The following is a 27,993-nucleotide window of genomic DNA, read 5'->3' as shown; positions in this document are numbered from 1 at the left end:
GCGTGACGGATAGAAGGGCGTGTTGTACGTGCTGACGTATGCGTCGTTGATTAGACAGAGAGCTGGAGCCCGCGTGGACGTGGTGCCCGCCTTCTGTCCCTGTGGCTCGCTCACCTGCTGCAAAGGTAGGTCGGCTGTACTGTTAAGTGTTGGGTGCGGCCTGCCGTGGCCTGGCCTGTCACCTCAGTGTCGCGCGGCTCCGTGCTTCGCAGCAGAGCAGCGCCGGACACACTGTGGGTCCCTCCTTTCTCCCCGGGGCGTGGCATAGTGGCTGAGACTTCTCTGGGCGTTCTTGACTGATGGTTGGGGGAGAGATGTGGGAGAAATGGAAGACGAGGGTTTTCGCCGGAGCACCCGGCACCCTCCAGTCTAGGTGGCGCTGGAGATGAGACCTTCAGAGCGGGCTCGCTCCATTATACCCCGCCCCCTAACGCCAGCCACTTTGGTCCTGCAGCTTCCTCAAGAGATAGCCAGGGGGATGTTGCAGCTGGAATGATCCCCATGCTCGTATCCTCTGCTCCCTCTAAGCACCAAGAGCTCTGGAGGTGGCAGGAACCATCATTCACATTCCTCATTAGTGACCCGCATACCCAGAAGTCGATTTTCTCTTATTTTTTTCTTGTGTAGCGCAAGACCTGACACTCGGTCGGTAAGCGCGCTTGGCACACAAGTACTTTTCCTCGGTGTTTTTTCTTTTTAAATTTGTTTGTTGTTCACCCAGTGAGCAAACCAACATGTCAGGGTGGGAATCCTACTACAAAACCGAGGGCGAGGAAGAGGAAGAAGAGGAGGAGACCCCTGACCCAGGTGGTAAGTATCTTCATCACGTAGTGTGGTCTGTGTGGAAGACTTTCTTTACTTTTTTTTTTTTTTTGGCTGGGAGCACTTTGCTGTCTGATAGTTCTTCCTTTTCTCCCCAGATCATCTAAAATATTTACCCCCCTTTGGTTTTTGCGGAGCCATTTAGGTCCTATTCCAATCTGTGAACATTTCTAACCCTAAATTTTTTACTAGTCACTAATAGATTTTTCTATTAATCTCCAATCAGTGATAATATCTGTGATAATTTGTGTCACTTTATCTACATATTTTTGATTGTTTTAAAAAATCTTTTTATTTTGTGTGTGTGTGCGAGCACCATGTACATACATGCCTGGTACAAAAAGGAATCAGAAGAGTGTTACAGGTGGTTGTGAGCAACCCCGTGGGCACTGAGAAAGGAAACGGGATCACCTGCAAGAGAGCAGCAAGTGTATTTTTTTTTTTTGAGACAGGGTTTCTCTGTATTGTTTTGGAGGCTGTCCTGGAACTCGCGCTGTAGACCAGGCTGGCTTCAAACTCACAGAGATTCACCTGCCTCTGCCTCCCGAGTGCTGGGATCAAAGGTGTGTGCCACCACTGCCCAGCTATGTATTTTTGAGATTCGGTCTCACTTAGACCAGGCCGACTTCAAACTGTAACCGACATTGACTTTGAGCTGCCTGTGGCTCCTGGGATGTGAGTTTACATAAAGCAGCTGTTGGTGGCTACACACCCTGCTCTCCACCTTTCCTCTTGCCTAGGATCAGAGCCCAACTTCAAGACTGTACTATGAAACCTCCCTCATCTCCAGAAAGATATGCGACTCCTGAAGCTGGACAGATGGATGGCTCAGTGGTTAAGAGCACTGGCTGCCCTTCCAGTGGACCTGGGTTTATTCCCAGCACCCACATGGCCGTTCACAATCATCTATAACTCTATTTATAAGGGTCCTGATGCTCTCTTCTGACCTCTGGGAGCAAACTAAGCATGCACATACTTACACGTAAGCAAAACATTCACACATAAAATGCATACATTTAATAAAAAATTTTCCAAGGAAATAAAAATAAGAACTTGAAACTAATGATTTGAGATATATACTTAAATGATTTTTTGTTTCTCCTTCCTTCCTTCCTTCCTTCCTGTTTGATGCAGGGTTTCTCTGTCTAGCCCTGGCTGTGTTGTGCTGGGATTAAATGCTTGTGCCACACCTTCCGGCTACTTAGATGAACTTTATATGTGTAGTGCATGTACTTTAGTGTTGGAGATTGAACCCAGGCTCTCACACATGCTATAAAGAAAAATAAAGGAATGAGTACAAAAAAAATCAAGAGAGTAGTTTCCTTTGAGGAGACATAGGAAGAATGTAGGGAAGACCGAGGATGCTTGGCAGGACTCGGTGTCCTGACAGGAGTGGTGGGTTTAAATGTGTTCACTGTGTAATGATTGTCAGGGTGCACGTTTGCTCTGTGGGCTCTTTGTTTTGTGTGAGTGATAAACTTAAGTATGATGCAAAAGGTAAACTCTTATTCCGTTTGTCTCCCCATAGGAGAATATAAATATTCAGGAAGAGATAGTTTGATTTTTCTGCTTGATGCCTCCAGGGCTATGTTTGACTCTCAGGGTGAAGATGAAGTTACACCTTTTGATATGAGCATACAGGTAAGACTGCCTGATTATTGAACTCATAAAATTGGGTGTGGGCATGGTGGCGCTCATGTTGTATCCCATTAGGGAGGCAAGGGTAAGCAGCTCTCCAAGTTTGACACCAGCCTGGTTTATACAGCTAGTTCCAGGACAGCCAAGGCTACATAGTGAGAACCTGTCTCAAAACACTAAGACAGAAAATAGGGAGAAGCCCCTGGAGCAGAATGTGGGTGGGTAAGGTGCTGTGTGATAATCAGGTCAGAACCTTAGGAATAAATTTGTTCCTGACCGACTGGCTTAAGCCTACAGTATCCACACTGGTCCTAGGCCTGACAGGACTCACGTGGGGTCCAGAATCCCCTTTTTGGTGAGATCACTCTTAATGTGTACAACCCCCCCCCTTGTCCCGTCCAGTCTCCGAAGAAGGTCTGGGAATGGTGGCTTGTGGTCTGTCTTGGAGGCTGCAGTGGGAAAGGTGTGACTTCAGAGTCAGCTGGAGCGACATAGTGAGACTCTGCAAAACAGGAAAAGGAAAATTAATGCCACTTTAAATTGTTTTGTTTCCTGAGATAGGGTTTCTCTGTGTAACAGCCCTGGCTGTCCTGGAACTCACAGATCTGCCTACCACTGCCTCCCCGAGTGTTGAGATTAAAGAACTGTGCCACCACTGCCTGGATATTTTTAAATTATGTGTGTGTGTGTGTATGTATGTGTGTGTGTGTTTGTATAGGTCGGAGGGGTATCAGATCACTTGGAACTGGATTTGTGAGCTGCCTGATATGGGTGCTGGGAATTGAACTTGGATCTTATGCAAGAGCAATATGTGCTCTTAACCAACCACTGAGACATCTCTCTGGCCCTAATACTACTTTTTTAAAGTTGAGTGTCTCATGTAGCCTAGGCTAGCCTCAAAATTTACTTTGTACCTAAGAATGACCTTAAAATCCTTTCAACATCTCCCAAATACTAGAATTATAGATATGTACCATTATACCCAGCAAATGCCATTTTTATTTATTTTTAAAATTCATTTAATTAAAATTTTATTTATTTTGTGTATATGGGTGTTTTGTCTGCAGGTATGTCTGTGTACCACTTGTATGCTTTATGCCAGAGGATGCCAAAAAGGGTTTCAGATACCCAGACCTGGAGTTACTGACGATTGTGAGGCACCATATGGGTACTGGGAATAGAACCCGAGTCCTCTGTACTTTTAACTGATGAACCATTTTCCACCTCTCACAAATAACCACTTTAAAGTTTGTATGTTGATGGTGAATAGTACTTGCATCTGATGAGACTGGTCATGTTGGAGGACACCCTCCATTTTATTCTGGGTGTCCTAGGGAATGCATTTCTCCCACCATCTGTGTTAGCTTTGGGAAGGTAGAAGTGGGTTCTCAGAGTTGGATTGTAAAATCAAGTACTGCTGTTATAGTTGTGCCCAACTTGCAAAGATCCCCAGAGACCATCAGGAAGACAGAGTTGCAAAAGGTTTAATGATTGTTCATCCACTTATGACAAGGACTCTGTCTGGTTGTCACAGCAGCCTCCAGAGAGAGTGAAATTCCCTGTCTACTGCTAGTTTTTTTTTTATATGTATATTTTTAATTTATTTATTGTGTATACAGTCTTCTGCCTGCATGCCAGCAGAGGGCACCAGATCTCATTCAAGGTGGTTGTGAGCCACCATGTGGCTGCCGGGAATTGAACTCAGGACCTCTGGAAGAACAGTCAGTGCTCCTAACTGCTGAGCCATCTCTCCAGCCCCCACTGCTAGGTTTTAAAGACAAAAGTTACAGGATTACATCAGTAGGTACGGATTGGTTACTGATTGGTTGACATTTGGGAACAATTACGAGAATTTCTCAGAGTCATATTTTGGCATGAAATACCTGTGTACCAATTATTTTCATTGGTCAGTGCTGAGAGGGAACATTCTGTGGTTTCTATGGCTTTGTCTTGTTACTTGCAGGTGGCCTGTTGTTCATAGATACCAATAGTTTTCAGAACTGTGTCCTGGAGACTACAGAGGAGGTTTTGTTCTCCCCTGGAGTTTCCTTTTGTGGCCAAACAGTTTCCAGGAACTAAGTATCTAGGAGGCTGCGGGGGGGGGGTGTCTGGAGTTTCTTTGTGTTCAGTTTTGGCCCTAGGCTCTGGGAGGCCAGGGGATCTGGAGTTTCCTTGTGTCAGAGGCCTATGTGTCTTTTCTGTACCTGTCATTGCTGCTAAAGCAGGGGCTGAGTGAGGGTCTGGTCCCTTCATTTCTAAGTTACTAGAAGTGAAACCTTTGAGTTTAGTTTACTCCTTTCAATAGTGTGGATGAGGTCCTTTTGAGGCTGGCTCAGTGGTTGAGACCCCCCCCCCCCTGCACACACAAGTACATAAGTCTTTTTGCAAGTGAAACCTGAGAGTTGAAAATTACTTGTAGTAAACAATTACAATGCAGTTTTAAAATGGGCAAAAGAGAACTAGGGATATAGATCAGTTGGCAGAGTGCTTGCCTAACAAGTGGAAGACACTGGGTTGGTGATGTACACCAGTATTTCCTGCATTTGGGGGTGGAAGCAAGAGAGTCAGAAGTTCAAGGTCATCCTTGGCTACATATTCAAGTTTGAAGCCAGCCTGGGCTTCATGAGATTCTGCCTGTAAAAGGGGGCTGGTGGGGGACAAAGGACTTGAGTAGACATTTCTTCAAAGATAGCAAACATAAGTACTGTTAAGAATGCTGAAAGAGCCGGGCGTTGGTGGAGCACGCCTTTATTCCCAGCACTTGGGAGGCAGAGGCAGGCGGATCTCTGTGAGTTCGAGACCAGCCTGAACTTCCAAGCGAGTTCCAGGACAGCCTCCAAAGCCACAGAGAAACCCTGTCTCGAAAAACCAAAAAAAAAAAAAAAAAAAAAAAAAAAAAGAATGCTGAAAGAGACCGGGCATGGTGGCACATGCCTTTAATCCCAAGGACTCAGGAGGCAGTGGATCTCTCTGAGTTCAAGACCAACCTAGTCTACATAGTGAATTCCAGGACAAGCCAGGGCTATGTAGAGAACCCTGTCTCAAAGAAACCAGATAAATAAATAAATAAGTTAATTTTTTTTTTTTTTTTTTTTTTTAGAGACAGGGTTTCTCTGTGTAGCCTTGGCTGACTTGGAAACCTGGAACTCTTGTGTACACCAGGCTGGCCTTTAACTCAGAGATTCGCCTGCCTCTGCCTCCTGAGTACTGGGATCAAAGCCACCACCACCCAGCTAAAATAAAATCTTAAAAAAAAAAAAGAAAAAAAGAATGTGAAAGAGTGAAGCTGGTGTGACTGAGTCGTTCCTCAAAGATACAGACTTAGAATTGCTGTGAATTGCTGTGTGGCTCAGTAATTCTACCCTTTTTTTTTTTTTTTTTTTGAGACAGGATTTCTTTGTGTCATATCCCTGGCTGTCCTGGAACTCACTCTCTAGACCAGGCTGGCCTTGAACTCAATGGAGATCTGTAAAGGGAAGCCTTTTTCTTGAGAGAAGCCTTCCCGCCAGCCTGGTTCTAGAGCCGCATCAGTCCCAAATAAACACACAGGAGGCTATATTAATTATGAAGCTGTTGGCTTTGCTTGTTTGTTACTGGCTAGCTCTGCCTTAAGTAATTACCCTATAATTGTTAATCTAAGTATTTCTCTTACCGGAGAGGTTTCCGGGCTTCCTACCCCATGGCGTTACATCTTGACTCCCTGTGTTTCTCCTTCCCAGGGTCCTCCTGGACTCCTAGTCCCACCTATCTTAGTTCGCTATTGGCCAACAGTGCTTTATTGACAAATACACAGGACTTCCCCAACAGAGATCCACCTGCTTCTGCTGGGATAGTAATTCTGCTCTTAGTGTGTATTACATGTAAAATGAAAAACATACTGGGTCCTGGGAATGTAGCTCAATTGGTAGAATATGCCCACCGTGCATAAAGTCATGAGTTCAGTCGCCAGCACTGCATAAACCCACCATGACGGGCGCTCTTTTTTTTTTTTTTCAGTTTAAATTTAGATAAGAAACAAGGTTGTTTCACAAGTCAGTTCCAGGTCTCTCTCCTTTTCCCTCCCCTCCTCCCGTGCCCTCCCCTGAGATGGGGAGCTCTTACAGCCTCCTACCTCCACCTTCCATTTGCTGGGGTGACAGGCATGTGCCACCAAGCCTGGTTTATGTGTCACTTGGAATTGAACCTACGGCTCTGTGTAAACCAGGAAAGTACTCTCCCAGCTGAGTTCCATTTCCTAGCCCCAGCTCATAAATACTAAATGTCTGCTACCCCCGGCACTTACAGAAGCTCAGTGTTAAGTAAACACTAAGAGAATTTTTATTTTTTTCAGTGTATTCAGAGTGTGTACACCAGTAAGATCATAAGCAGCAACCGAGATCTCTTGGGAGTGGTGTTCTATGGTACCAAGAAAGACAAAAACTCAGTGAATTTCAAAAATATTTATGTCTTACAAGATTTGGATAACCCAGGTCAGTAACTCAAGCATGGTTCCTTTGTGTGAGAACATCATGAAGCTGAAACAAAAGAGGGCCCTGGAGGAGGAAGCAGCTTTGATCATGGCCCCGTACAGAAAGTCCCTGTTGGACTTCCACGCTAGTTACATAGTGGTTGGGTGAAGAGGCCTCCGTTAGCCTGAAATGATGGTGCTGATGGTCTTGTTTCTCTGCCCACTTTGACTCCTATCAGGTGCTAAACGTGTGCTAGAGCTTGACCAGTTTAAGGGACAACAGGGAAAAAAACATTTCCAAGACACAATTGGCCATGGATCTGATTACTCCTTGAGTGAAGTGCTCTGGGTCTGTGCCAACCTCTTCAGTGACGTCCAGGTCAAGATGAGTCACAAGAGGATCATGCTGTTCACCAATGAAGATGACCCACATGGCAATGACAGTGCCAAAGCCAGCCGGGCCAGGACCAAAGCTAGTGATCTCCGTGACACTGGTGAGCATTTTCCTTATCCTTTTATTATTACTCTAAAGATATTTTAAGTATATGTATTATGTGCACCATGTGCATCCAAGAGCCCATGCAGAGCAGAAGAGACATCACATACCCTAGTGTGGGAGTTAGATGGTTGTGCACAGCCATTTGGTTGCTGGGAATTGAACCCAGGTCCTCTGCAACAGCAGCTAGTGCATGGAGGGAGGGGGTGGCGCACGTAGGAGAGAGGCAGGCAGATATCTGTGAGTTCAAGGCCAGCCTGGTCTACAAAGCTACACAGAGAAACCTTGTCTGGAAAAAAAAAGAAAACAAAAAAGCCCCCCAAAAACCAGCCAGTGCTCTTAATCGATTGAACTATCTCCCTATCCGTCCTTTATTTCTTTCTTTCTTTTTTTTTTTTTTTTTTTTTTTTTTTTTTTGTATTTTTCGAGACAGGTTTTCTCTGTGTAGCTTTGGAGCCTGTCCTGGAAGTCAGTCTGTGCACCACCAATGCCTTGGCTCCAGCATTGTTTTCTTATTTGCTTTTTTTCTTTTCTCTTTTTTTGTTTTTGTTTTTGTTTTGTGTTTTTGTTTTTTGAGACAGGGTTTGCTTTGGAGGTTGTCCTGGACTCTCTCTGTAGACCAGGCTGGCCTCGACTCACAGATCACAGATCGCCTGCCTCTGCCTCCTGAGTGCTAGAATTAAAGATGTGCACCACCAACACCGGCGCTTTTTTTTTCTTTAATAATGCATGCATGTGCCTATCTCTCTATCCCCACAGGAATGTATCTTTTAATTTAATTAATAAGAATTTTATGTATATGGATGCTTTGCTTGCATTATGTTTGTACCACTTTTGCACCTGGGTCCTGTGGAGGCCTGAAGAGGGCATTGTATCCCCTGGAACTGGAGTTAGACAACTGTGAGCTGTCATGTGGGTGCCGGGAGTCAAATCCAGGTCCTCTGGAAGAGCAGCCAGTGCTCTTAACTGCTGAGCCATCTCCCCAGTCCTTCTTATTCTTTTAAATGGCTCCTAACCTATTTTCTTTTGTTTTTGTTTTTGTTTTTGTTTTTTTCGAGACAGGGTTTCTCTGTAGCTTTGGAGGCTGTCCTGGAACTCACTTTGTAGACCAGGCTGGCCTCAAACTCACAGAGATGCACCTGCCTCTGCCTCCCGAGTTCTGGGATTAAAGGCGTGCGCCACCAACACCCGGCCCCCTATTTTCCTTATAGCTAAAATCAAGCATTGCTTTTGCCATCAAGAGACAAATGAAGGAATAAAGTGAAACCGGGGAGACACTAGTGTGGCCTAAATGACCTGGCCAGCTATCTAATCTAGTAGAGCATGCTTGTCTTGACCTCAGTGCTGCTCGGGATGGTAGTCATTTGAGTGTTGTTTGAAGTAGTATGACAGCTGATTGACATAGCCACTTTCATTAGGTCCTGATAATGGTAATAGTCAGTCTAGATTTGTTTTGGGTTTGCCCATTTTTTTGTTATATAACCCATCCTGGTCTGGAACTTGCTATGTAGCTATAGGCAAGCTTCAAGCAGGCAATCCTGCCTTAGCCTCCCAAGTGGCATTGTTCCTGGTGTGCACTGTCATGCCTAGCCTAGGGAGGCATTTGAAGAACTCGAGCTTAGTCTGGAGAGATGGCTCAGTAGTCAAGATAACAGGTTGGTCTTCCAGAGGACTTGGCCTCTGTTGTCAGCACCCACATGGTGGCTAACAACTGTCTCCAGTTCCAGGGGACCCAATACTCTCTTCTGACCTATATGGGCACTGCATGTGTGAAGTACAGAGACAGACATGCAAACAAATACAGGTAACATATAAGTACATCTTTAAAACAAATAAGTAAAGAAGCGGGCGGTGGTGGTGCAGGCCTTTAATCCCAGGACTCTGGAGGCAGAGGCAGGCAGATCTCTGTAGGTCAAGGCCAGCCTGGTCTACAGAGCAAGTTCCAGGACAGCCAGGGATGTTACACAGAGAAACCCTTTCTTGAAAAAAATCAGCCCGGCGTTGGTGGCGCACGCCTTTAATCCCAGCACTCGGGAGGCAGAGGCAGGCGGATCACTGTGAGTTCGAGACCAGCCTGGTCTACCGAGCGAGTTCCAGGACAGCCTCCAAAGCCACAGAGAAACCCTGTCTCGAAAAACCAAAAAAAAAGAAAAAGAAAAAAATCAATCAATCAATCAATCAAACAAACAAACAAACAAATAAATAAAACCAAGTAAAGGATGTTTGGCTGCCCTAGTAATGTTTGCCCAAAATCCCAGTGCTTTGAAAACTGAGACAAGAATGAGTCCAGCCTGGGCTACAGGGTAAGATCCTAGCTCAGAAACAACAGTCCAGCAAATGAAACCCATTTGAATTTAACTGAAAATAGATGCTTGAGTTGGGCACAGTGTCGTGTTCCATAGCGTCAGATGCTGGGGAGCCTAAGGCAGGAGAGCTGCTTAATCTAGGAGTTTCCGACCACACTGTGTTACAGGACGCTGAGCACTGTCTGCCTGTTTGATAGATACAAATTCTCTTTTCACCCAGACTGGTCTGGAAATTGTTGTGGAACTGAGGGTAACCTTGAATTTCTGGTCCTAATCCTGACCTCCCTCCACTGCCCTTAGCTGCATGCATGTATGTGTCTCAAATGTATATAAATGCATATGTATTTGGTTTTTCAAGACAGGGGTTCTCTGCATAGCCCTGGCTGACCTCCAACTCACAAAGATCTACTTGCTCTGCCTCCTGAGTGCTGGGATTAAAAATATGCACTACCACTGTCCCATTAGCTATTCTATATTTTTGAAACCAAAAAAAAAAAAAAAAAGGCTACACTATAACTCACTATGTCCCAAAACTCAATATATGACCCAGTGTAGCCTCAAACTCATAGCGGTCCTTCTGCCTCAACCTCCCAAGTGCTGGGATTATTTGCATGTCTAGTGTAGGCATGCTTTTTCAAGTGTTTCTCTTTCTGGAGATAGGGTGTCACTTGTATCCCTGGCTGGCCTGGAACTTGCCATATAGACCTAGTGACTTCTAACTTGTTACATTTCTCCTGCCTTTGCCTCCCAAGAATTAGGATTATCCATAATCATCACCATATCTGCTCTGACACCATCTTTTTTTTTTTTTAAATTTAAGCCCCCCTACTAAAACCAAACTAAGCTGGGTGTGGCGGTACATGCCTTTGATTCCAGCACTGGGGAGACAGAGGCAGGTGGATCTCTGAATTCCAGGTCAGCTTCCACTACAGAGTGAGTTCCAGGCCAGTCAGAGCTATATACTGAGACCCTGTCTCAACTGGCCCTACCATAAATGAATGAATGAATGAATGAATGAATGAACAAGCAAGCAAATAAATAAATTTTTAAAAATTGAATTTATGCCAGGTAGTAGTGTAGCAATTGGGAGGCAGAGACAGGCGGATCTCTGAGTTCAAGGCCAGCCAGGCTACACACAGAAATCCTGTCTTGAAAGAAAAAGAAAAAAATTGCATATACTTACTTTTTTTTTTTTTTTTTTTTGGTTTTTGGAGACAGGGTTTCTCTGTATTGTCCTAGAGGCTGTCCTGGAACTCGCTTTGTAGACCAGGCTGGCCTCGAACTCACAGAGATCCGCCTGCCTCTGCCTCTGGAGTGCTGGGATTAAAGGTGTGAGCCACCAACACCCGGCGCATATACTTATTTTATGTATAGGTGTGTGGGCACATGGATATCACTTTGCATTTGTGGAGGTCAAAGAACATCTTGTAGGAGTCAGTTCTCTCCATCCAGTGTGTAGGTCCTGAGGATTGAACTCAGATCATCAGGCTTGGTGGCACATTCTTTTACCTAATGAGCCGTCATGCTGACTTAACATCTCTTTGTAGGACATGGGAGATGAGTCAGTGGGAAGAGTGTGTAGTGCTCTTTTTTAAAAAAATCTATCATCCTAGCATTTAGCATTTTGCAGTAGAGAGGTATGGGGTGTTCAGAGGCCGGAGCTTTGTTGCAAGTCCCAGGCCAGCCAGGGTTACATACTTACATACTGAGAGCTGTCTGAACAGAGAATGATAATTCTCATTTGCTGTACTTTGTTGCCCCTGGTTTTGCTCTTTCCCTACATCAGGGATCTTCCTTGACTTGATGCATCTGAAGAGACGAGGGGGCTTTGACATATCCTTGTTCTACAGAGACATCATCAGCGTAGCTGAGGATGAGAATCTCGGGGTTCACTTTGAGGAATCAAGCAAGCTGGAAGACCTGCTAAGGAAGGTTCGAGCCAAGGAAACCAAAAAACGAGTACTGTCCAGGTGGGCACCCAGCCTGTGTGAGCCTCCCATCCTTCCCTAACAAACCGCAAACAGTGCATAGATTAGACTTCCCCACCTACGCTTCTGCCATTCCGCTCTTCTACCTGCTTTACCTGTGACGTGAGCTGTGTTTTCTCTGCCCGGAGACGGTGTTGTGTCTCCACAGTACCACAGCCTTCAGAACTCTTGATGTGTAAGTACTCTGCTGCACTCCTTAGTACATCGTCTGATCTCACTAGTTATCTATTGTAAGGAGTGAGTAAAAGACATCTAATACACGCAAAAGAGCTTAACAGATGTTACCTTTTTATGTATTTACTTATAAGTTATACGTATGTGTGGGTGTTGATGTAGGCAAGATGCACTGGATGGATCCCTTAGAGCTGGAGTTTTTACAGATGGTTATGAGACACCTGATGTGGGTGCTGAGAATCGAACTCAGGTCCTCTGGAAGAACAAGTGCTCTTAACCACTGAGCCATCTCTTCAGCCCCCAGATGTTAGTTATCATTGTTAAAATTATATTCTTAGTATTATTATTATTAAGTCAATGAGATAGCTCACCAGGTAAAGGTGTCTGCTGCCAAGCCTGATGATCTGAGCTGCTTATTTATTTATTCATTCAGGGCAGGGTTTCTTTCTTTCTTTCCTTCTCTCTCTCTCTCTCTCTCTCTCTCTCTCTCTCTCTCTTTCTTTCTTTTGGTTTTTTGAGACAGGGTTTCTCTGTGGCTTTGGAGGCTGTCCTGGAACTCACTCTGTAGACCAGGCTGGCCTCAAACTCAGAGATCCGCCTGCCTCTGCCTCCCCAGTGCTGGAATTAAAGGTGTGTGCCACTACCACCTGGCAGGGTTTCTTTGTGTAGCCTTGACTGTCCTGGAATTTGTTCTGTAGACCAGGCTGGCCTCAAACTCAGAGATCTACCTGCCTTTGCCTCCTGAGGCTGGAATTAAAGGTATGGGCCAATACACCAAGCTTTATTTTATTTTGATTTCTTATAGCATAGGATCAATAGTAACCAGGTTGTTAGATTATCACTTTTTTTCCTTTTTAAGACAGGGTCTTGCTATATATTCTAAGCTGGGGTTGCAGGTTTTTGCCACCTTGCTTAGCTGCACTACACTTCCCCAATCTCTCCACTTATTTATTTATTTGTTTGTTTGATTTTATATTGTTTGTGGACAGAGTCTTGTATGTAAACCTGCCTAACCTGGTACTTGGTGTGTTCCCCTTACTGGTCTTGAACTCATGGCAATCTTAACTGTCTTAGTTCCTCAACTGCTGGGATTGGACACTTCCCACCATACTCAGTACTGTATTCTGTTTATAGTCTACACACTTTTTGTATTCTAAGAGATTATTGGAAAGAATTAAACAAATTGAGACTTGGTTGCTCTGAAAACATTTTACATAGAAAAGTACAATGTTCTTGTCCATGCTTGCTTTTTTTCTTTTTTTTTTTTCTCCTCCCTCAGGTTAAAGTTTAAGCTTGGTAAAGACATAGCACTCATGGTGGGCATCTATAACTTGGTCCAGAAAGCTAACAAGCCTTTTCCTGTGAGGCTCTATCGAGAAACAAATGAACCAGTGAAAACCAAGACTAGGACTTTTAATGTAAACACTGGCAGTCTGCTTCTGCCTAGTGATACCAAGCGGTCTCAGGTAGGTGGCTAACCCCATTGAGTCTTCTGTTTCAGGACTGACAGGGGGTGGGGGCTGGAGATGGCTCAGCAGTTAAGAGAGCACTTGCTGTTTTTGCAGAGCGTTCAGGTTCCATTCCTAACATCCACAGGGTGGCTTACAACCATTCATAACTTCAGTTCTAGGAGCTTAGACCCTTCTTCTGACCTCTGGATGCACCAGGCATGTGTGGTGTATATATACGTACATGCAGATAAGTAAATCTTTGAAAAAAAAAGTAATACCAGGAACTGGGCATGGTAGCACATGACATTAATCCCAGCACTGGGGAGGCAGAGACAGGTGGATCTCTGTGAGTTGGAGGCCAGCCTAGCCTGATTACAGAGTGAGTGTCTTGACAGCCAGGGCTATGAAGAGACCCTGTCTTCAAAAAAAAAAAAAACTAGGGAGGGCACACATTGTGCAGCCTAAGTCACTCCTCACCTGCAGTTTTCTAGATAAGCTGTAGCAACAGGAAGCTACTGACCTCAAAACCATGGCACATGGGTCTGTGAATCAGAAAGCCAAATAGACCAGGTGTTGGTGGAAACTTTGACCTTAATTGCTCAGCACACACTGTTGTAACTGTTTAATGACAGGAAGTGCTTAGTAGTTAACCCCAGTCCCTTAGGGTTTGCAGATGCAGTGGACCTTTTGGTTTTGTTTGTTTGTTTGTTTTTTGGTGGACTGTTTAAGGGTAAGGATTTAAAAAAATTTTTATTTATAGCACTCTATAGTTTACTATAATTTTTATATAACTTAATCCTAATAATCCACTGAAAACAGCAAGGCAGATAATAATTCTACTTTATGTTTGAATGAACTGAGATTATGAGCATAACTGACTCATGGGGGGAGGGTCACATAGCAGAAGAGGCTGCATGAGGCCATATCTAAATGTCTTCAGGTTCAAGTGTTTCTTGGTGATTTTATTAGTCAGTGAATACCAATAAGAGCAACCACAGAGAATTCTATTTTTGCTGCACTACTTTGCATTGGATGATGCACCTTTGCTTTTCTGAACGGGGAAGACCATCTACAGCTTCCTCCCTTCTTGTCCTTTCTCTGCTGTGTACTCTTTAGAAGGATGTGCTATTGAAAACTGAAAACGTTCTTTTGTTATTTTAAGACAGGTTCTCACTGTGCACACCAGACTGGCTTCGAGCTCAGAATCACTTGCCTCTACCTCCACTGGGTAGGCCTCGGGTTAGGGTTAGGGTCAATTAAAGGCACGCACCACCATGACTGGCTGAACACATCCTTTTTAAGTGTATAAAATGTGGGAGAGGATCCGATTTTTGTATTAGTTCAGAACCTGTCTGACTAATTGGGTATTTTTATTTAACCATTACACACACACATGTACACACTTACTTTTATAGTATAAATTTCACACCAGAGGGTCTCTCCCTGCTTTTTGAAGGACAGAGATGAAACATTCTCTTTTTATTGCTTATTAGGCAGCAGCCCTCTGACCTCTGAGTTTCCTACATAAATCAGAAGGGTTTTCAATAAACCCAAATTTGACTCCGACACCACATTCTGGTATTAATCATATTTCAGGATCAAAGTTAAATTTTATAAGAAATATTTAGGTGTGTTTCTTTCTCTCTTTTTTTTTCTAGATAGGGTTTCTCTGTATCACCTTGGCTGCCTCCTAGAGATCGTCCTGCCTCTACCTCCCAAGTGCTGGGATTAAAGGCATGCACCACCACCACCCAGCAGGTGTGTTTCTTGCTGCCTCCCCCCACACTCTGCCATCAGACTTCAATTCAGAACCTGATGTGGGATCTCCCATACCATAAAGTCCCATGAGACAAGTGCTCTCCAACTGTCTGAGCTATCTCCACAGTCCTTGGTTTGCGTATCTGTCATGGATAGGGCTGGCAGCTCAGTAAATATTAAATAAGAGGGAAAAAATTCCTGAGGAGCATGGCCTTTGGCCCCAGAAAGATCTAGATTTGAAGACCACTGTAAGCTGAGCAGTGGTGGCGCATGACTTTAATAGATGCAATTAGATCTGTGAGTTTGAGGACAGCCAAGGCTTGTGGGGGGTGGGATGGGAAGACCATTGTAGTTGTATAATCTGGAGTATGTTGCCCAACTTCTGGCCCTCAGTTCAGTTGTTTGTTAAACAGGCTTTGTTGTTTTGCTTGTTTTACTTCAGATCCAACTGAGGGCCTCTTTATTTCTAGGCAGGCACTGTTGAGCCTTCTCTGTAGCAGCTCCTGTTAAATAGTCTTTAATACCTATCTCCCAGGATTCTACAGAAGACAAGTTAGGTGGCACATATAAACTACCTGGAGGTCTTTAAGTAAATGCTCATGCCTAGGTTGTATGAGGAGGATGTCTCTGCTGGCCTGTCTCCACACCGTGTACTGGTATGTAGAGGCCAGAGGAGGACATTGGTTATTCTGCTCTGTCCTCTTTCTCATTCTCTTGAGACAGGATTTCTCACCAAACCAAAGCTAATCGTTTTCTTAGTCATGCTCACTGACTGCAAACCTTGAGATCCTTCTGTCTCCTCCCTCAACACAACAGCGGGGTCCCAGTTACATCTGGTGTTACATGGGTGCCAGGGATGTAAACATGTCCTCACAGTTGTATAGCAAGGGCTCTTATCCACTAAGCCATCTACCAGACCCCACAGAGCCAATGTTAACTTGCTGGTGTTTGGTGACTAATATGCATGTCTACATAGCACTTTTGTGGCCCTTGTTATTCCTATCCTTTGCCTTTTAGACCTATGGGAGTCGTCAAATTGTGCTAGAGAAAGAGGAAACAGAGGAGTTGAAGCGGTTTGATGAGCCAGGTTTGATCCTCATGGGCTTTAAGCCCTTGGTAATGCTGAAGAAGCACCACTACCTGAGGCCCTCCCTGTTCGTGTACCCAGAGGAGTCCCTGGTAAATGGTGAGTGCATAGACCCCTGTCCTGTACCCAGAGGAGGCCCTGGTAAATGGTGAGTGCATAGACCCCTGTCCTGTACCCAGAGGAGGCCCTGGTAAATGGTAGGCCAAGGGAGAACGTGTGACTGTCACTGGGTTTATTGAGCCATGTTTCTTAAATGGATGCTGCTTGGATGCCATGTGAGAGACGTGAATGGGTTATTTTTAAAATGTCTCATGTTCAGAAAAAGAAAAAGATAATGTTGTATATTTATATTTTGGAAATGTGGACTAAGCAAAGTTAAATTTCTTCAGGAACCTCACCATACTGACAAACATTGTGAAAAGTCCAGGTGGGAGGGCTGTAGAATTTGAATTTGAGGGTTTTGTTTTGTTTTGTTTTTATGTGCATTGGTGTTTTGCCTTGAGTGTTGGGTCCCCTGGAACTGGATTTACAGCCAGTTGTGAGCTGCCATGTGGTTGCTGAGAATTGAACCCAGGTCCTCTGAAAGTGCAGCCAGTGCTCTTAACCGATGAGCCCTCTTTCCAGTCCAGAATTTGAGTTGTTGGGACTTTTTGTTGTTGTTTCTTTGTTTTGTTTTTTTAAAGATTGTATTTATTACATATACAGTGTTCTACCTACATGTTTGCCTGCACGCCAGGACATCCAGTCTTATTTTAGATGGTTGTGAGCCACCATGTGGTTGCTGGGAATTGAACTCCTGACCTCTGGGAGAACAGTCAGTGCTTTTAACCTCTGAGCCATTTCTCCAGCCCCTGTTTCTTTGTTTTAAAGATTTATTTATTATGCACACAGTGTTCTGCCTGCATGTATGCCTGCAGGCCAGAAGAGGGCACCAAATCTCCTTACAGATGGTTGTGAGCCACCATGTGGTTGCTGGCTTAACCTCTGAGCCATCTCTTCAGCCCTGTGTGTGTGTGTGTGTGTGTGTGTGTGTTTTCAAGACAGCGTTTCTCTGTGTAACAGTCCTGGCTGTCCTGGAACTCACTTAGACCAGGCTGGCCTCGAACTCACAGAAATCCACCTGCCTCCACCTCCCAAATGCTGGAATTAAAGGCGTGTGCCACCACCACCTGGCTAGAATTTTTTTAAAACTTTGATCCTATGCAATTATGAAACCAAATAATAGAGCCAAAACCAAACCCAGGACACTCCTCTGCTTTAGCCGTGGGCAATTCAGGGTGATGTGACCTGTGCCTTAGTCTGCACTTGTGCCCTTTACACGGAGCTCTCCCCATACCTGATTGGTTTCTGTTAGTGCTGGAAGCTCATGCCGTTAGCCTAACAATAGTGCGATGCGATGACAATGATTCGTACTCCTTCCCAAAGGGAGTATTTGAGCCCCAACCCTGGTTGCTTTTTTTTTCTCGTCCCCTTCCGCCCCTGCTTTCCCTTAGCTCTGGTTCTTCACCTTTTACTCAAGGTGTCATGGCCCTTTAAAGAAAATGAACAAAACTGTATGCCTGGGTGTGTCGGCACATTCCTTTAATGCCTTTAATCCCAGCATTCGGGAGGCAGAGGCAGGTGGATCTCTGTGAGTTCAAGTCCAACCTGGTCTACAGAGTGAGTTCCAGGACAGGATCCAAAGCTACACAGAGAAACTCTGTCTCGAGAAACCAAACCAAACAGACTATGCCTCTGCTAGGATGGGGGGAAAGGAGAGTGCTTTAGGATGCAGGCCTGTGACATTTGTTTTCTAGGGAGCTCAACCTTGTTCACTGCTCTGCTCACCAAGTGTCTGGAGAAGGAGGTCGTGGCAGTGTGTAGATACACCCCCCGAAAGAACGTGCCCCCTTATTTTGTGGCTTTGGTGCCACAGGAAGAGGAACTAGATGATCAGAATATTCAGGTGACGCCAGCAGGTACGGGCGGAGAGATCCAGGCTCCTGAGCCTTGCATGTGCTTTGGAATCCCTTTGGGGTCTGAAGCACCAGAGTTCCTAAGAATCAGTCTTGGGAAATGTGTGCTTTTAAGGTTTTGTAAGTGGATGTGATGCCCTGACAGGCAAGGCCACCATGGAGGGCTAGCAGTGTGCACGGTCACAAGATTGTCAGGGCTCAGAATTGTCTCCGTCGTGACTTCTAAGGCAAGATTCAGGCCTTCTCTGTTGATATTTTTCTTTACTGAAAGTCTGTTGCTAAGGCGGTGTGTTGTAGTGGAGATGACATGGATAGTTTGAAGTTAGGCTTGCTTTTATCTTTTTAGCCCCTCTAAACAAGGTCTCAGGTTGTAGCCCAGGCTGACCTTAAACTTGTGTTCCTGCTGCCCCAGCCTCCTGAGTGTTGTTATTACAAGCATGCACCACCATACCCAGCTGTGACTTTCTCTTATGCTACTCACTTCTTTTTGTTTTGGACCATCTCTGCCACTTGTCAGCTATCCATCTTGGGGACAGCTGGCTCTGGATTGTCTTAAATTAATAATGATGATGATGGTAATAATAAAAGCTAGACACTGGGACCAACTGCTATTGCCTGGCTGTTGCTCCCCGTTGGGGTACCCCTCCTCTGTCAGGTTTCCCATGTATCTCCAGAGTCGGTTAGGGTCCCTGGTAAAGGAGAAACTGTTTGTAACTCCCAGCCACAGCATCACAGGACACAGAGGGGTGAGCTTGGGACTCAGAGACAAAGAACTGCATCACTAAGTCAAACCCCAGAAGACCTGTCTCCCTTCCTCAGGCTTCCAGCTTGTCTTCCTCCCCTATGCTGACGACAAGCGGAAGGTGCCCTTTACTGAGAAAGTGATGGCCAACCCCGAGCAGATAGACAAGATGAAAGCTATTGTTCAAAAGCTTCGCTTCACGTACAGGTGAGTGCCGGGGCATCCTCGGGCTTTCTCTGGAGTCGTCTCCTGACTTGGGCCTTATTAGAAATTCAAGTTAGACACAGAGTAAGAGGGTGTGGTTCTCATCAGTTAGTCAAAAACAAGAGATTACTTGTTTCCAAGAACTTAAAAAGTACATGGGCCTGGCAGTGGTGGTGCACACCTTTAATCCCAGCACTTAGGAGGCAGAGGCAGGCGGATCTCATGAGTTCGAGGACAGCTAGGATTATACAGAGAAACGCTGACTTGAAAAACAAAACAAAATACATAGAGAAAGACCTAAAAAGTCAGGTGAGAAGCAATGTGTGGTATAGACCTGTAATCCCAGTACTTAACCACTGAGCCGTCTCTCCAGCTCAAGATTTTTATATGTATGCTTAGCCTGCGTGTGTGCGTGCGTGCGTGTGGTGTGTGTGTGTGTGTGTTCACCACATCTATGACTAGTGTTCAAGGTATCCTTTAGGCCTGGAATTAAAGCCAGTTTGAAATGCCATATAGGTGCTAGGAACTGAACCCTGGTTCTCTATAGGGTCAGGAAGTGCTCTCAATCGCTGATCTCTCTCTCCAGCCCCCAAGTAAATTTTTTGTTGTTGTTTTGTGTTTTTTTTTGTTTTTTGTTTTTTGACAGGGATTCTCTGCGTAGCCTTGGCTCTCCTGGAACTCACTCTGTAGACCAGGCTGGCCTAAAACTCACAGAGAACCGCCAGCCTCAGCCTCCTGAGTGCTGGTATTAAAGGTGAGCGCCTATACCCAGTTCTCAAGTCATTTTTTATAAACAGAAAAGAGACCATCTTTTAAAGCCTACACAATGTGACTACAGGCATATTTATCACATACCATCTTTGTTTTGTCAGTGTGTATTTTCTGTAAGACATTTACCTCCTTAATAGATTGTCAGTGCCCTGTAGAGAAGCTAGGATGCCCTCGCCTCTCCTCTCCTCTGCTGCACAGCTGCAGGGTGAGACCTGGTTAGCAGCTGCCCCTCCCAGCCCTTGGCCTCCACTCTGGGTTCCAGACATTTTTATTTGAATTGTGTAGGTGTTTTACCTGAAAGTTGTTATTTTTTTATTTTTATTTTTTTTGTTTTTCGAGACAGGGTTTCTCTGTGGCTTTGGAGGCTGTCCTGGAACTCACTCTTGTAGACCATGCTAGCCTTGAACTCACAGAGAACCGATTGCCTCTGCCTCCGGAGTGCTGGGATTAAATGCGTGCGCCACCACCGCTCTGCCTGAAAGTATGTTTGTACATCATATGTGTGCAATCTATGAGGTCAGAAGAGGGCATAGGATTCCCTGAAATGAGTTGCAGATTGTTGTGAGCAGCCATGTGGGTGCTGGGAATCAAACCCAGGAGCTGTGGGAGAGCAGCCAGATCAATACCATTGAGACATCTCTCCAGCCCTTCCTTTTTTTTTTAAAGGCTAACTAACAAATTCTAATATACTTAATATAAATATATAATATACCAGTGTAGTCAGTTGGATTTTTCTTTGGGCTCCCAGCTCATAAATAACAACATGGAGACTTATTGTGAAACCTTGGCCTTAGGTTAGTCTTTTTTTTTTTTTTAATATTTTATGTGCATTGGTGTAAGGATAACAAATCCACTGACCTGGAGTTACAGACAGGTGTGCTCTTAACCACTGAGCCATCTCTCCAGTCCCCTTAGTCTTGTTTGTAACTAGCTCCTATAACTTAAATGAACCCATTTCTGTTAATCTGCGCTGTCACATGCTGCCCATCCTGGTCCTCCATGTCTCCTCATGTCTCTCTTGTGCACCTAGATTCGTCCCCCTACTTCCTTTCTCTGCTCAGAAGTACCACCTTTCTCTCCTGTGCAGCTTTTTATTACACCAAATCACAGCTATACATCTTCACACAGTGCACAAATAACCCATGACGTATGTATGTGTAAGGTTTCTGTGTGTTGGCTGTTGTGAGGAGATCTGTAATGACATTGGGGATGTTGGTATATCTTTGATATCTTGATTTCAATTTTTTGGTAGTTCTGTTTTTAATTAAAAAATTTTTACCTTTACTATTTCTTTTTTGTATGCCACAGTTCATGGGTAGAGGTCAGAGGACAACTTATGAGTTGGTTCTCTCCTTCTGTCGTGTGGGTCCTGAGGATTAAACTCAAGCCTCAGGTTTGGTGGCAAGCACCTTTGTCTACTGAATTATTCTGCCAGACTTGTATTTTGAATTTTTTGCATTTTTATTTATTGTGTGTATAAGTAATGTGCATAGATGAGGGCAGGACAACTTTTGGGAGTCAGTTGTCCTCCAGTGCAGCATGCCAAGTAAGCCACCTCTTACCCCTGGGCCACCTGACTGGCTTTCTAGCTGTAAATTTTGAGGAACCTCTATACAGTTTCCCATAGTTACTACCCATTTTGCATTCTCACCGAAAGTATACAAAGGTTACAATTTCTCCCCATTCCCACACGTCTTGACTTGTTTTTGTTTTTAAAAGACAGTATCTTATTACTGTGATGCATACCTATAGTTCCCAGAACTCTGAAGATGGAGGCAGGAGGATTAGGAGTTAGAGGTCATCCTTGAGTTCAGGGCTTCCTTTGGGACCCATGAGATCTTTTTGAAGAGGGAGGGGACAGACTGATTATGTAGACCTGGCTTGTCTTCACACATGTGGTTTATTGACTGTCTCCTGAATATTGGCCTCGAACTTACTATGTAGATAGGAGGACTTGAACTTCTGATTCTGCCGTCTCCTCCCCAGTGCTGGGATTACAACAAGTGCCACCATGCCTGGTTTATTGGTGTTTGGAGTTGAACCCAGGGCTTCATGCTTACTAGTCATACACTCTCAGCTGAGCTACATCCTCAGCCAGTGTCTTGTACTTTTGAGAGATGTGAGTTGATGTCTCGTTGTGGCATCATTTATATTTCCCTAACGATAACAACAGCTGAACAACTTTTATGTACTTCTTGGCCATTTGTATGTCTTCTTAGGAGACATGCTTATCAAGATCTTGGGTGTTTTGTTCAGATTTTTAAACATTGGTTGTTGGAATTAGTGGCAGACATCACCATGCTTGGCTTGTAGACTATTTTAAAGTCAGTTTATATGTCTTTCTTTTTTTTTCCCTTCTCCTTTTGCCATCAAGTGAGAGTTTTTCACTCTATCTTTTGTTACTTCTACTTCTGGGTAAATGATACTTTTATTAGTGTGTGGCACACATCTATAATCCCCACACTTGGGGAAGTAGAGGCAGCGGTATGAGGTGTTCAAGGTCATCTATACTACAGAGTAAGTTTGGGGTAAGCTTTGAATATATGAAACCCTGTCTAAAAAAACCCACAAAAAGATGCCTTTCTTCTTCAGCTACAACTTCTTGGTATAGTCCTTGCCTAGGAAATGGAGCACTAAGAATATGCCATGTAGGATTGGGGATGTACTTCTAGCATGTGTAAGGCTCTGGGTTTAATCTCAGGTACATGTCTTACACACACACACCAAGAACAAACATGTACCGTGTGTTAGACAGTGTTCTATGTACAATGCTAACATTATGTCAATTATTTTTGTTAATATTTGTTGCTGGATTGAATCTGAGGTCCCCAGCATGTGAGGCAAGTCCTCTACACCTAATTATACCTCAATTCTCTCCTTTATTCTCCATAAGAAATTGAAAGGGAACGCTAAAGATGGCTCACTAGTTAAGAACATCTACTGCTCTTGCAGAGGACTGGGATTTGATTCCCAGCACCTATGCCAGGTGGCTCACAACCACCTGTAAGTCCAGTGCCAAGGAATCTGACACCTTTGACCTCTGTAGGCTCCGCTGATGTCTGCAGACACCCATACTCATATGTGTGTGCATGCATGTACACACACACACACACACACACACACGTCTGAAAGGCTGGTTTTGTGCCCATTTTGCAGATGAAACAGGCTGTAGGCCAGAAGGCCTCCTTTTTAGTCTCATCCAACTAGAAAAGCTTAGAGGCCAGAGACCAGGCTTCAGTTCCATGTGTGTGGCTCTGGGTTCAAATGCTTAACTCCTGTGCTGCTCTGTATACAGAAAACACATTCGATTTTCTACCTCTCCATCCAGCTGTCCTTCGTTTTTTCTCTCTACTTTAGTCATTCTGTTTTCTCTGTTCTCTCTGTCTCGGCTTGAAGAGGCCAAGTGGCCAGGTTTGCTTTGCAGTTGATCCAGTGATAAATTGAAAACTGGAGAGAGAGGTTGATTTCTGAGGTCTCCATTCACTTGTGGTCTATTTCTCTATTGACCTTAGACCTACACACTGTCTTTGCTGGATATTGAGTTTTTTTTTTCCTGAAAGTGCTTATGTTTTGATGTTGTCTTAACAGGAGTGACAGTTTTGAGAATCCAGTGCTGCAGCAGCACTTCCGGAACCTGGAGGCCCTGGCTTTGGATATGATGGAGTCTGAGCAAGTGGTAGATCTCACAAGTAAGAAATGTGAACTGAGCTGAGAAGGCCTTTTGTTGTTGTTTGTTGGTGCTGGGGATTAAACCCATGGGGCTCACACACTGCTGGGAGGCAGCCTTCCACCTCGTTTGGTGAGCTAGAGCCTTAGCTGAGAACTTTCTCTAAATTCAAATCTGAGGCCTGGACCTGCCTCAGCTCCAGGTGGTAATGGTGTGTTTGTGGGGAACCACAAAGGAAGATTGCTTTTGCTTTTGACCCTTCGACCAGTGATCTGAAGTGTTTTTCTGGCCGTCTCCAAACCGCCTGTATAGACTGCCTCTGCTTGAGAGAGGTTTTCTAGGTCACCTTAGACTTCCTGGAACAGATTTGGCTAGCTCTGCAGTGACAGGAGGAAAGAGCCAGGCTCCTGAGACCTGACTCTGAACTAATTAGGCCACCCCAAGTCTGTGTTGGTGAAAGTTAATGTTGATAACATTCTCTAAGGCCTACAGCGAGGCAGGCATACTGCGTGCTGACTCAGTTAATATTCATAGTTCTGGCGCAGGGGCCACTGCTGTTCTTACTTTAAAGAGAAGGGGATGGTTTCCCAGAGCAGTAGGAGTGGGTACCTTAGAAAACACTGAATTCTGCCCTCGCCTTGAACCACTGTGCTTACTGCTTTTCTATTAGGAGGAGCGTCTCGGGCCTTGCTATTAGACCCCTTCTTGATGGTGTTTATGAGGACAGACAGTGACAGGGAGATTAATAGTCACTGGAAACAGATTGGATTTAATGAAGGTCCTCATAACAGTTAAAAGGACCAGAACAATTAGTTTGGCCTGCTTAGCGGCCTAGTTATCCACAGCCTCTTACACCAGACAAAATAGCTGTTATATTAAAAGCAGGCATGATTGTGGGGACTGTCTAGCCTGATCTAGCAGAAGACAATCAACCGGTAAGTTCGCAGCCGTGTGGAAGGACTACTTCTATATCCTCAGTTCACTTGAAGTATGCAAAAGGATGTGTGTAGATATATGCAGGTACTATGCCCCTTAAATGCAGAACTGGCATTTTCCAAGATCTGGGACCCCTCAATCTGAGGATGCGGGAAGGATTCTATTCCATGTTTTCATGGTCAGCTTCCAGCGCTTCCCCCACCCCACTTGGTGCTCTCTCGTGTTCCCCACAGAACTGGAACTGGACAGGTCACTAGGATGCACGTGAATCCCCTGACCACAGTGTTGTTTTGGTTTTTCTAGTGCCCAAGGTTGAAGCCATAAAGAAAAGACTAGGCTCCCTGGCTGATGAGTTTAAAGAGCTTGTCTACCCACCTGGCTATAATCCTGAGGGAAAAGCTACCAAGAGAAAACAAGGTGAGGAGCTGGGTCTAGGTGTACAGCATGTTCCTTTAAAAAAGTACCTCAAGGTCATTATGGTCTTACCATTGAGATAACTTATTTCCTTACTTTTAATTTTTTCTGGGGGTGGTGAGTATGCTACGGGTCCAAGTCAGGACCACACATCTGCAAGTAAGCACTGTATCATTGAGCTACATTCCAGCCTCTTCAGAAATTTGTATACGTGGGTTGTGGGGCTTAGTGTTAGAATACATGCCTAGAAGTTTCTATACAAATGTGCATAGTTCAGCACAAATGGAGTACTTGTGTGTGTGTGTGTGTGTGTGTTGGGGGCAGAGTATGGGCACATGTGTGCCGTGAGGCATGTGTGGAGCCCAGAGGACAGCTGTGGAGTCAGTTCTCTTAATTTATGCCGACTCCAGGTATCAATCAGGTTTACTTGGCAAATACTTGGATCCGATGAGCCGTTCACCAACCCTCTACCTTGTTAAAGCTTTCTCGAAGATTTATTTTATCACTTTCTGTGTATGAGTGTTTTGCGCTCATTCGTGTATGTGCACTATTTACATGTCTGGTGCTTCCAGAGGTCAGAAGAGTGTATCAGATCTCTTGGAACTGGAGTTACAGGTGGTCAGGAGTCACCATGTAGGCTCTGGGAACCAAACCCTAGTCCTTTCAAGAGTACAAAGTGTTCTTAATCCTTAAGCCTTTTCCAGCCCCTCTACCTGATTTTTAGGAACTAGGCTGATGAGATGGCTCAGCCAGTGGCCATTTGCCCTGTGTAAGCCTTTAACCTGAGTTCCCTCCCTAGAACCCAATAAAGGTGGGTAGAGATCTGATTCTCCAAAATTGTTGTCTTACATCCACACACATACATCATACACACAATAGGAATCTTTTTAATTAGGCTGCAGAGTTAATTAGTTAGTTAGGTAAGTAGTTAGGTGTCTCTGCTTGTTTATTTAGTGAGCTCTCTTATTAATGGACATTCTACAGTGAACAATCTTTTTTTTTTCTTCCGAGACAGGGTTTCTCTGTAGCTTTGGAGGCTGTCCTGGAACTCGATCTGTAGACCAGGCTAGCCTCAAACCCAGAGATCGGCCTGCCTCTGCCTCCTGAGTGCTGGGATTAAAGGCGTGCGCCACCACCGCTCAGCTACAGTTAACAATCTTACTTATTTGTTTGAGCAGCTCAATAGGGCAATTGTTAGCAGTAGAGTTGTTGGTAGATATTAAAGATCTGGGGTTTGGAGCAATAGCTTAGTGGATCAGGGTGCTTGCTAAGCAAGTATGAGGACTTGAGTTTGGATCCCCAGCCTCCATGTCAAAATCTAAGCATGGTCACACTAGCCTATAATCCCAGTATGGAGGCAGTTAGTGAATGAGAGATCCTACATCAAGGCAATAAGGTGGAGAGCCATAGATGAGGACACTCAACATCTTCCTCTGGCCTCTGCAAAGACATGCACCTGTATGTATACACATAAATCTGCTAAGAATTGCATCAAAAATTGGGTATGGTGGCAGAGACCCATAGTCCCAGCACTCCAAAATCTGACAGGAGTGACATTTATACCTCATCTAGGAAGGAATGGGTGTGTTTTTGTTTGCTCTTTAGTTTGGTTTTGAGACAGGGTCTTTGTGTTCAGGCTGACCCTCAAGTTAGGAAGCTCTGACTTAACCTCCTGGATGCTGGGATTACAAGCATGGATCACCATGCTCTGAACAATCTTGTACTTTATCTAAGATTTCTAAAATTTGTGTTTTATTTGGATGTTTTGTCTGCACACCAGAAGAGCATCAGATCCCATGGGACTACAGATAATAGACAGTTGTGAGCTGCCATGTGGGTGGTGGGAATTGAATTCAGTTAAGAAAGTGATGAGCTGCCGGGCATTGGGAGGCATACACCTTTAATCCCAGCACTCGGGAGGCAGTGGCAGGTGGATCTCTGTGAGTTTGAGGCCAGCCTGGTCTACAGAGCAAGTCCCAGGACAGCCTCCAAAGCAATACAGAGAAACCCTGTCTCGGAAAAAAAAAAAAAAAAAAAACAAAAAACTGATGAGCCATCTCTCCAGTCCCTAATTATCTAAATTTCTACAAAGCAAATGGCAAAGAGAATGTGTGTTCTGCTTTGATGTATGGGTCTGTAGTCGAGAATGTAGTCTCAGTGCCTCTCTTCCCCCTCATCTGTTCTTGGCATTGCCCATTTTTCTTATAGGACAGCCCTTTTTATTGCCGATGGGCCCTCAAGTTTCCTCTACTGTGAGGCTCATGTTTATAAAGAAGCACCAGGTACACTATTTTGGAGGTTCTGGTTTAGGTTTTAATTGTTTTGGCTGTCTTTAGCTAAGTAAAGCTATATTTAAGCCTTGTTGCCTAGTAGACCCAATGAGGACAGGAGTAGTGAGAGATCAGATTGGTGGCCATCCTGATTGCTCCATTTTGCTTCAGAACCAACTCCTGTCATGCTTTAGAAGATGCTGTCAGAGCATGTCAGGCATTGTGGTTTACCAATGAATTTGTCACTGCTGTTTTTATTTGCCTGGTGCAAATAAAAACCTTGGATTTTCTGGCATTTAAGTCAGGGCCTTAAGCACGCTAGGCAAGCACTCCATTGCTGTGCTATATTTCCAGCTCCTGTAAAGTTTTGTAGAAGAAAGTGATAGGCTCACACAGAAGAGCAACTGTTTTAGGTAAGCAGAGTTCTGTCATGTAGCTGGGATATCACTGGAGAATAGGTTATTCCTTTCTTCCTTTTCTCTAGATGATGAAGGTTCTCCAAGTAAAAAGCCCAAGGTGGAGTTATCAGAAGAGGAGCTGAAGGCCCATTGTGCCAAGGGCACACTGGGCAAGCTCACTGTGCCTACACTGAAGGAAGTCTGTAAGGCCTATGGGCTGAAGAGTGGACCGAAGAAACAGGAGCTGCTAGATGCTCTCAGCAGACACTTCCAGAAGTGACTGATAGTCACTCTGCAGCCCAGCCACTTGCCACACCGAAGGCAGACACCTGCTTATGTTCTCACCAAGTTAACAGATGTTTCTTAGCTACAAAGGGCTGCCTGACAGAAACGCAAATGACTTCTCCTCATGGAGACTGCAGCCCTCCCACTTTGTTGTGCCTTATATGAATAAAGAGCTCTCACGGTG

At 44.7% G+C, this 27,993-nt stretch overlaps 1 protein-coding gene across 2 annotated transcripts; it reads left to right on the top strand.

Annotated features, from left to right (window-relative positions):
* Positions 1-27,993, top strand: Xrcc6 (X-ray repair cross complementing 6). Of its 2 annotated transcripts, none has more exons than XM_005067027.4 (13): positions 1-125; positions 722-810; positions 2,351-2,463; positions 6,791-6,929; positions 7,147-7,401; positions 11,496-11,679; positions 13,151-13,337; positions 16,098-16,266; positions 17,964-18,125; positions 18,942-19,071; positions 23,428-23,528; positions 24,746-24,859; positions 27,611-27,993. In XM_005067027.4, the coding sequence occupies exons 2-13, from the start codon at positions 735-737 to the stop codon at positions 27,802-27,804; spliced, it is 1,824 nt and encodes a 607-aa protein (XP_005067084.1). In that variant the 5' UTR covers positions 1-125; positions 722-734; the 3' UTR covers positions 27,805-27,993. The 2 variants fall into 2 exon arrangements, with proteins under 2 accessions (XP_005067084.1, XP_012966816.1); XM_013111362.3 differs by having other exon boundaries at positions 22-125; positions 455-810.

Source organism: Mesocricetus auratus, unplaced genomic scaffold, assembly GCF_017639785.1.
Source record: "Mesocricetus auratus isolate SY011 unplaced genomic scaffold, BCM_Maur_2.0 Super-Scaffold_100010, whole genome shotgun sequence".
NCBI classification, from domain to species: Eukaryota; Metazoa; Chordata; class Mammalia; order Rodentia; family Cricetidae; genus Mesocricetus; species Mesocricetus auratus.
This window is presented reverse-complemented; position numbering and strand designations above follow the sequence as displayed.

Coding starts and splice junctions, on each gene's coding strand:
- Xrcc6 (XM_005067027.4), top strand. CDS start 735: ATGTCAGGGTGGGAATCCTACTACAAAACCGAGGGCGAGGAAGAGGAA. Junction 11,680..13,150: donor AAAAAACGAGTACTGTCCAG/GTGGGCACCCAG, acceptor CTCCTCCCTCAG/GTTAAAGTTTAAGCTTGGTA. Junction 18,126..18,941: donor TATTCAGGTGACGCCAGCAG/GTACGGGCGGAG, acceptor TCCCTTCCTCAG/GCTTCCAGCTTGTCTTCCTC.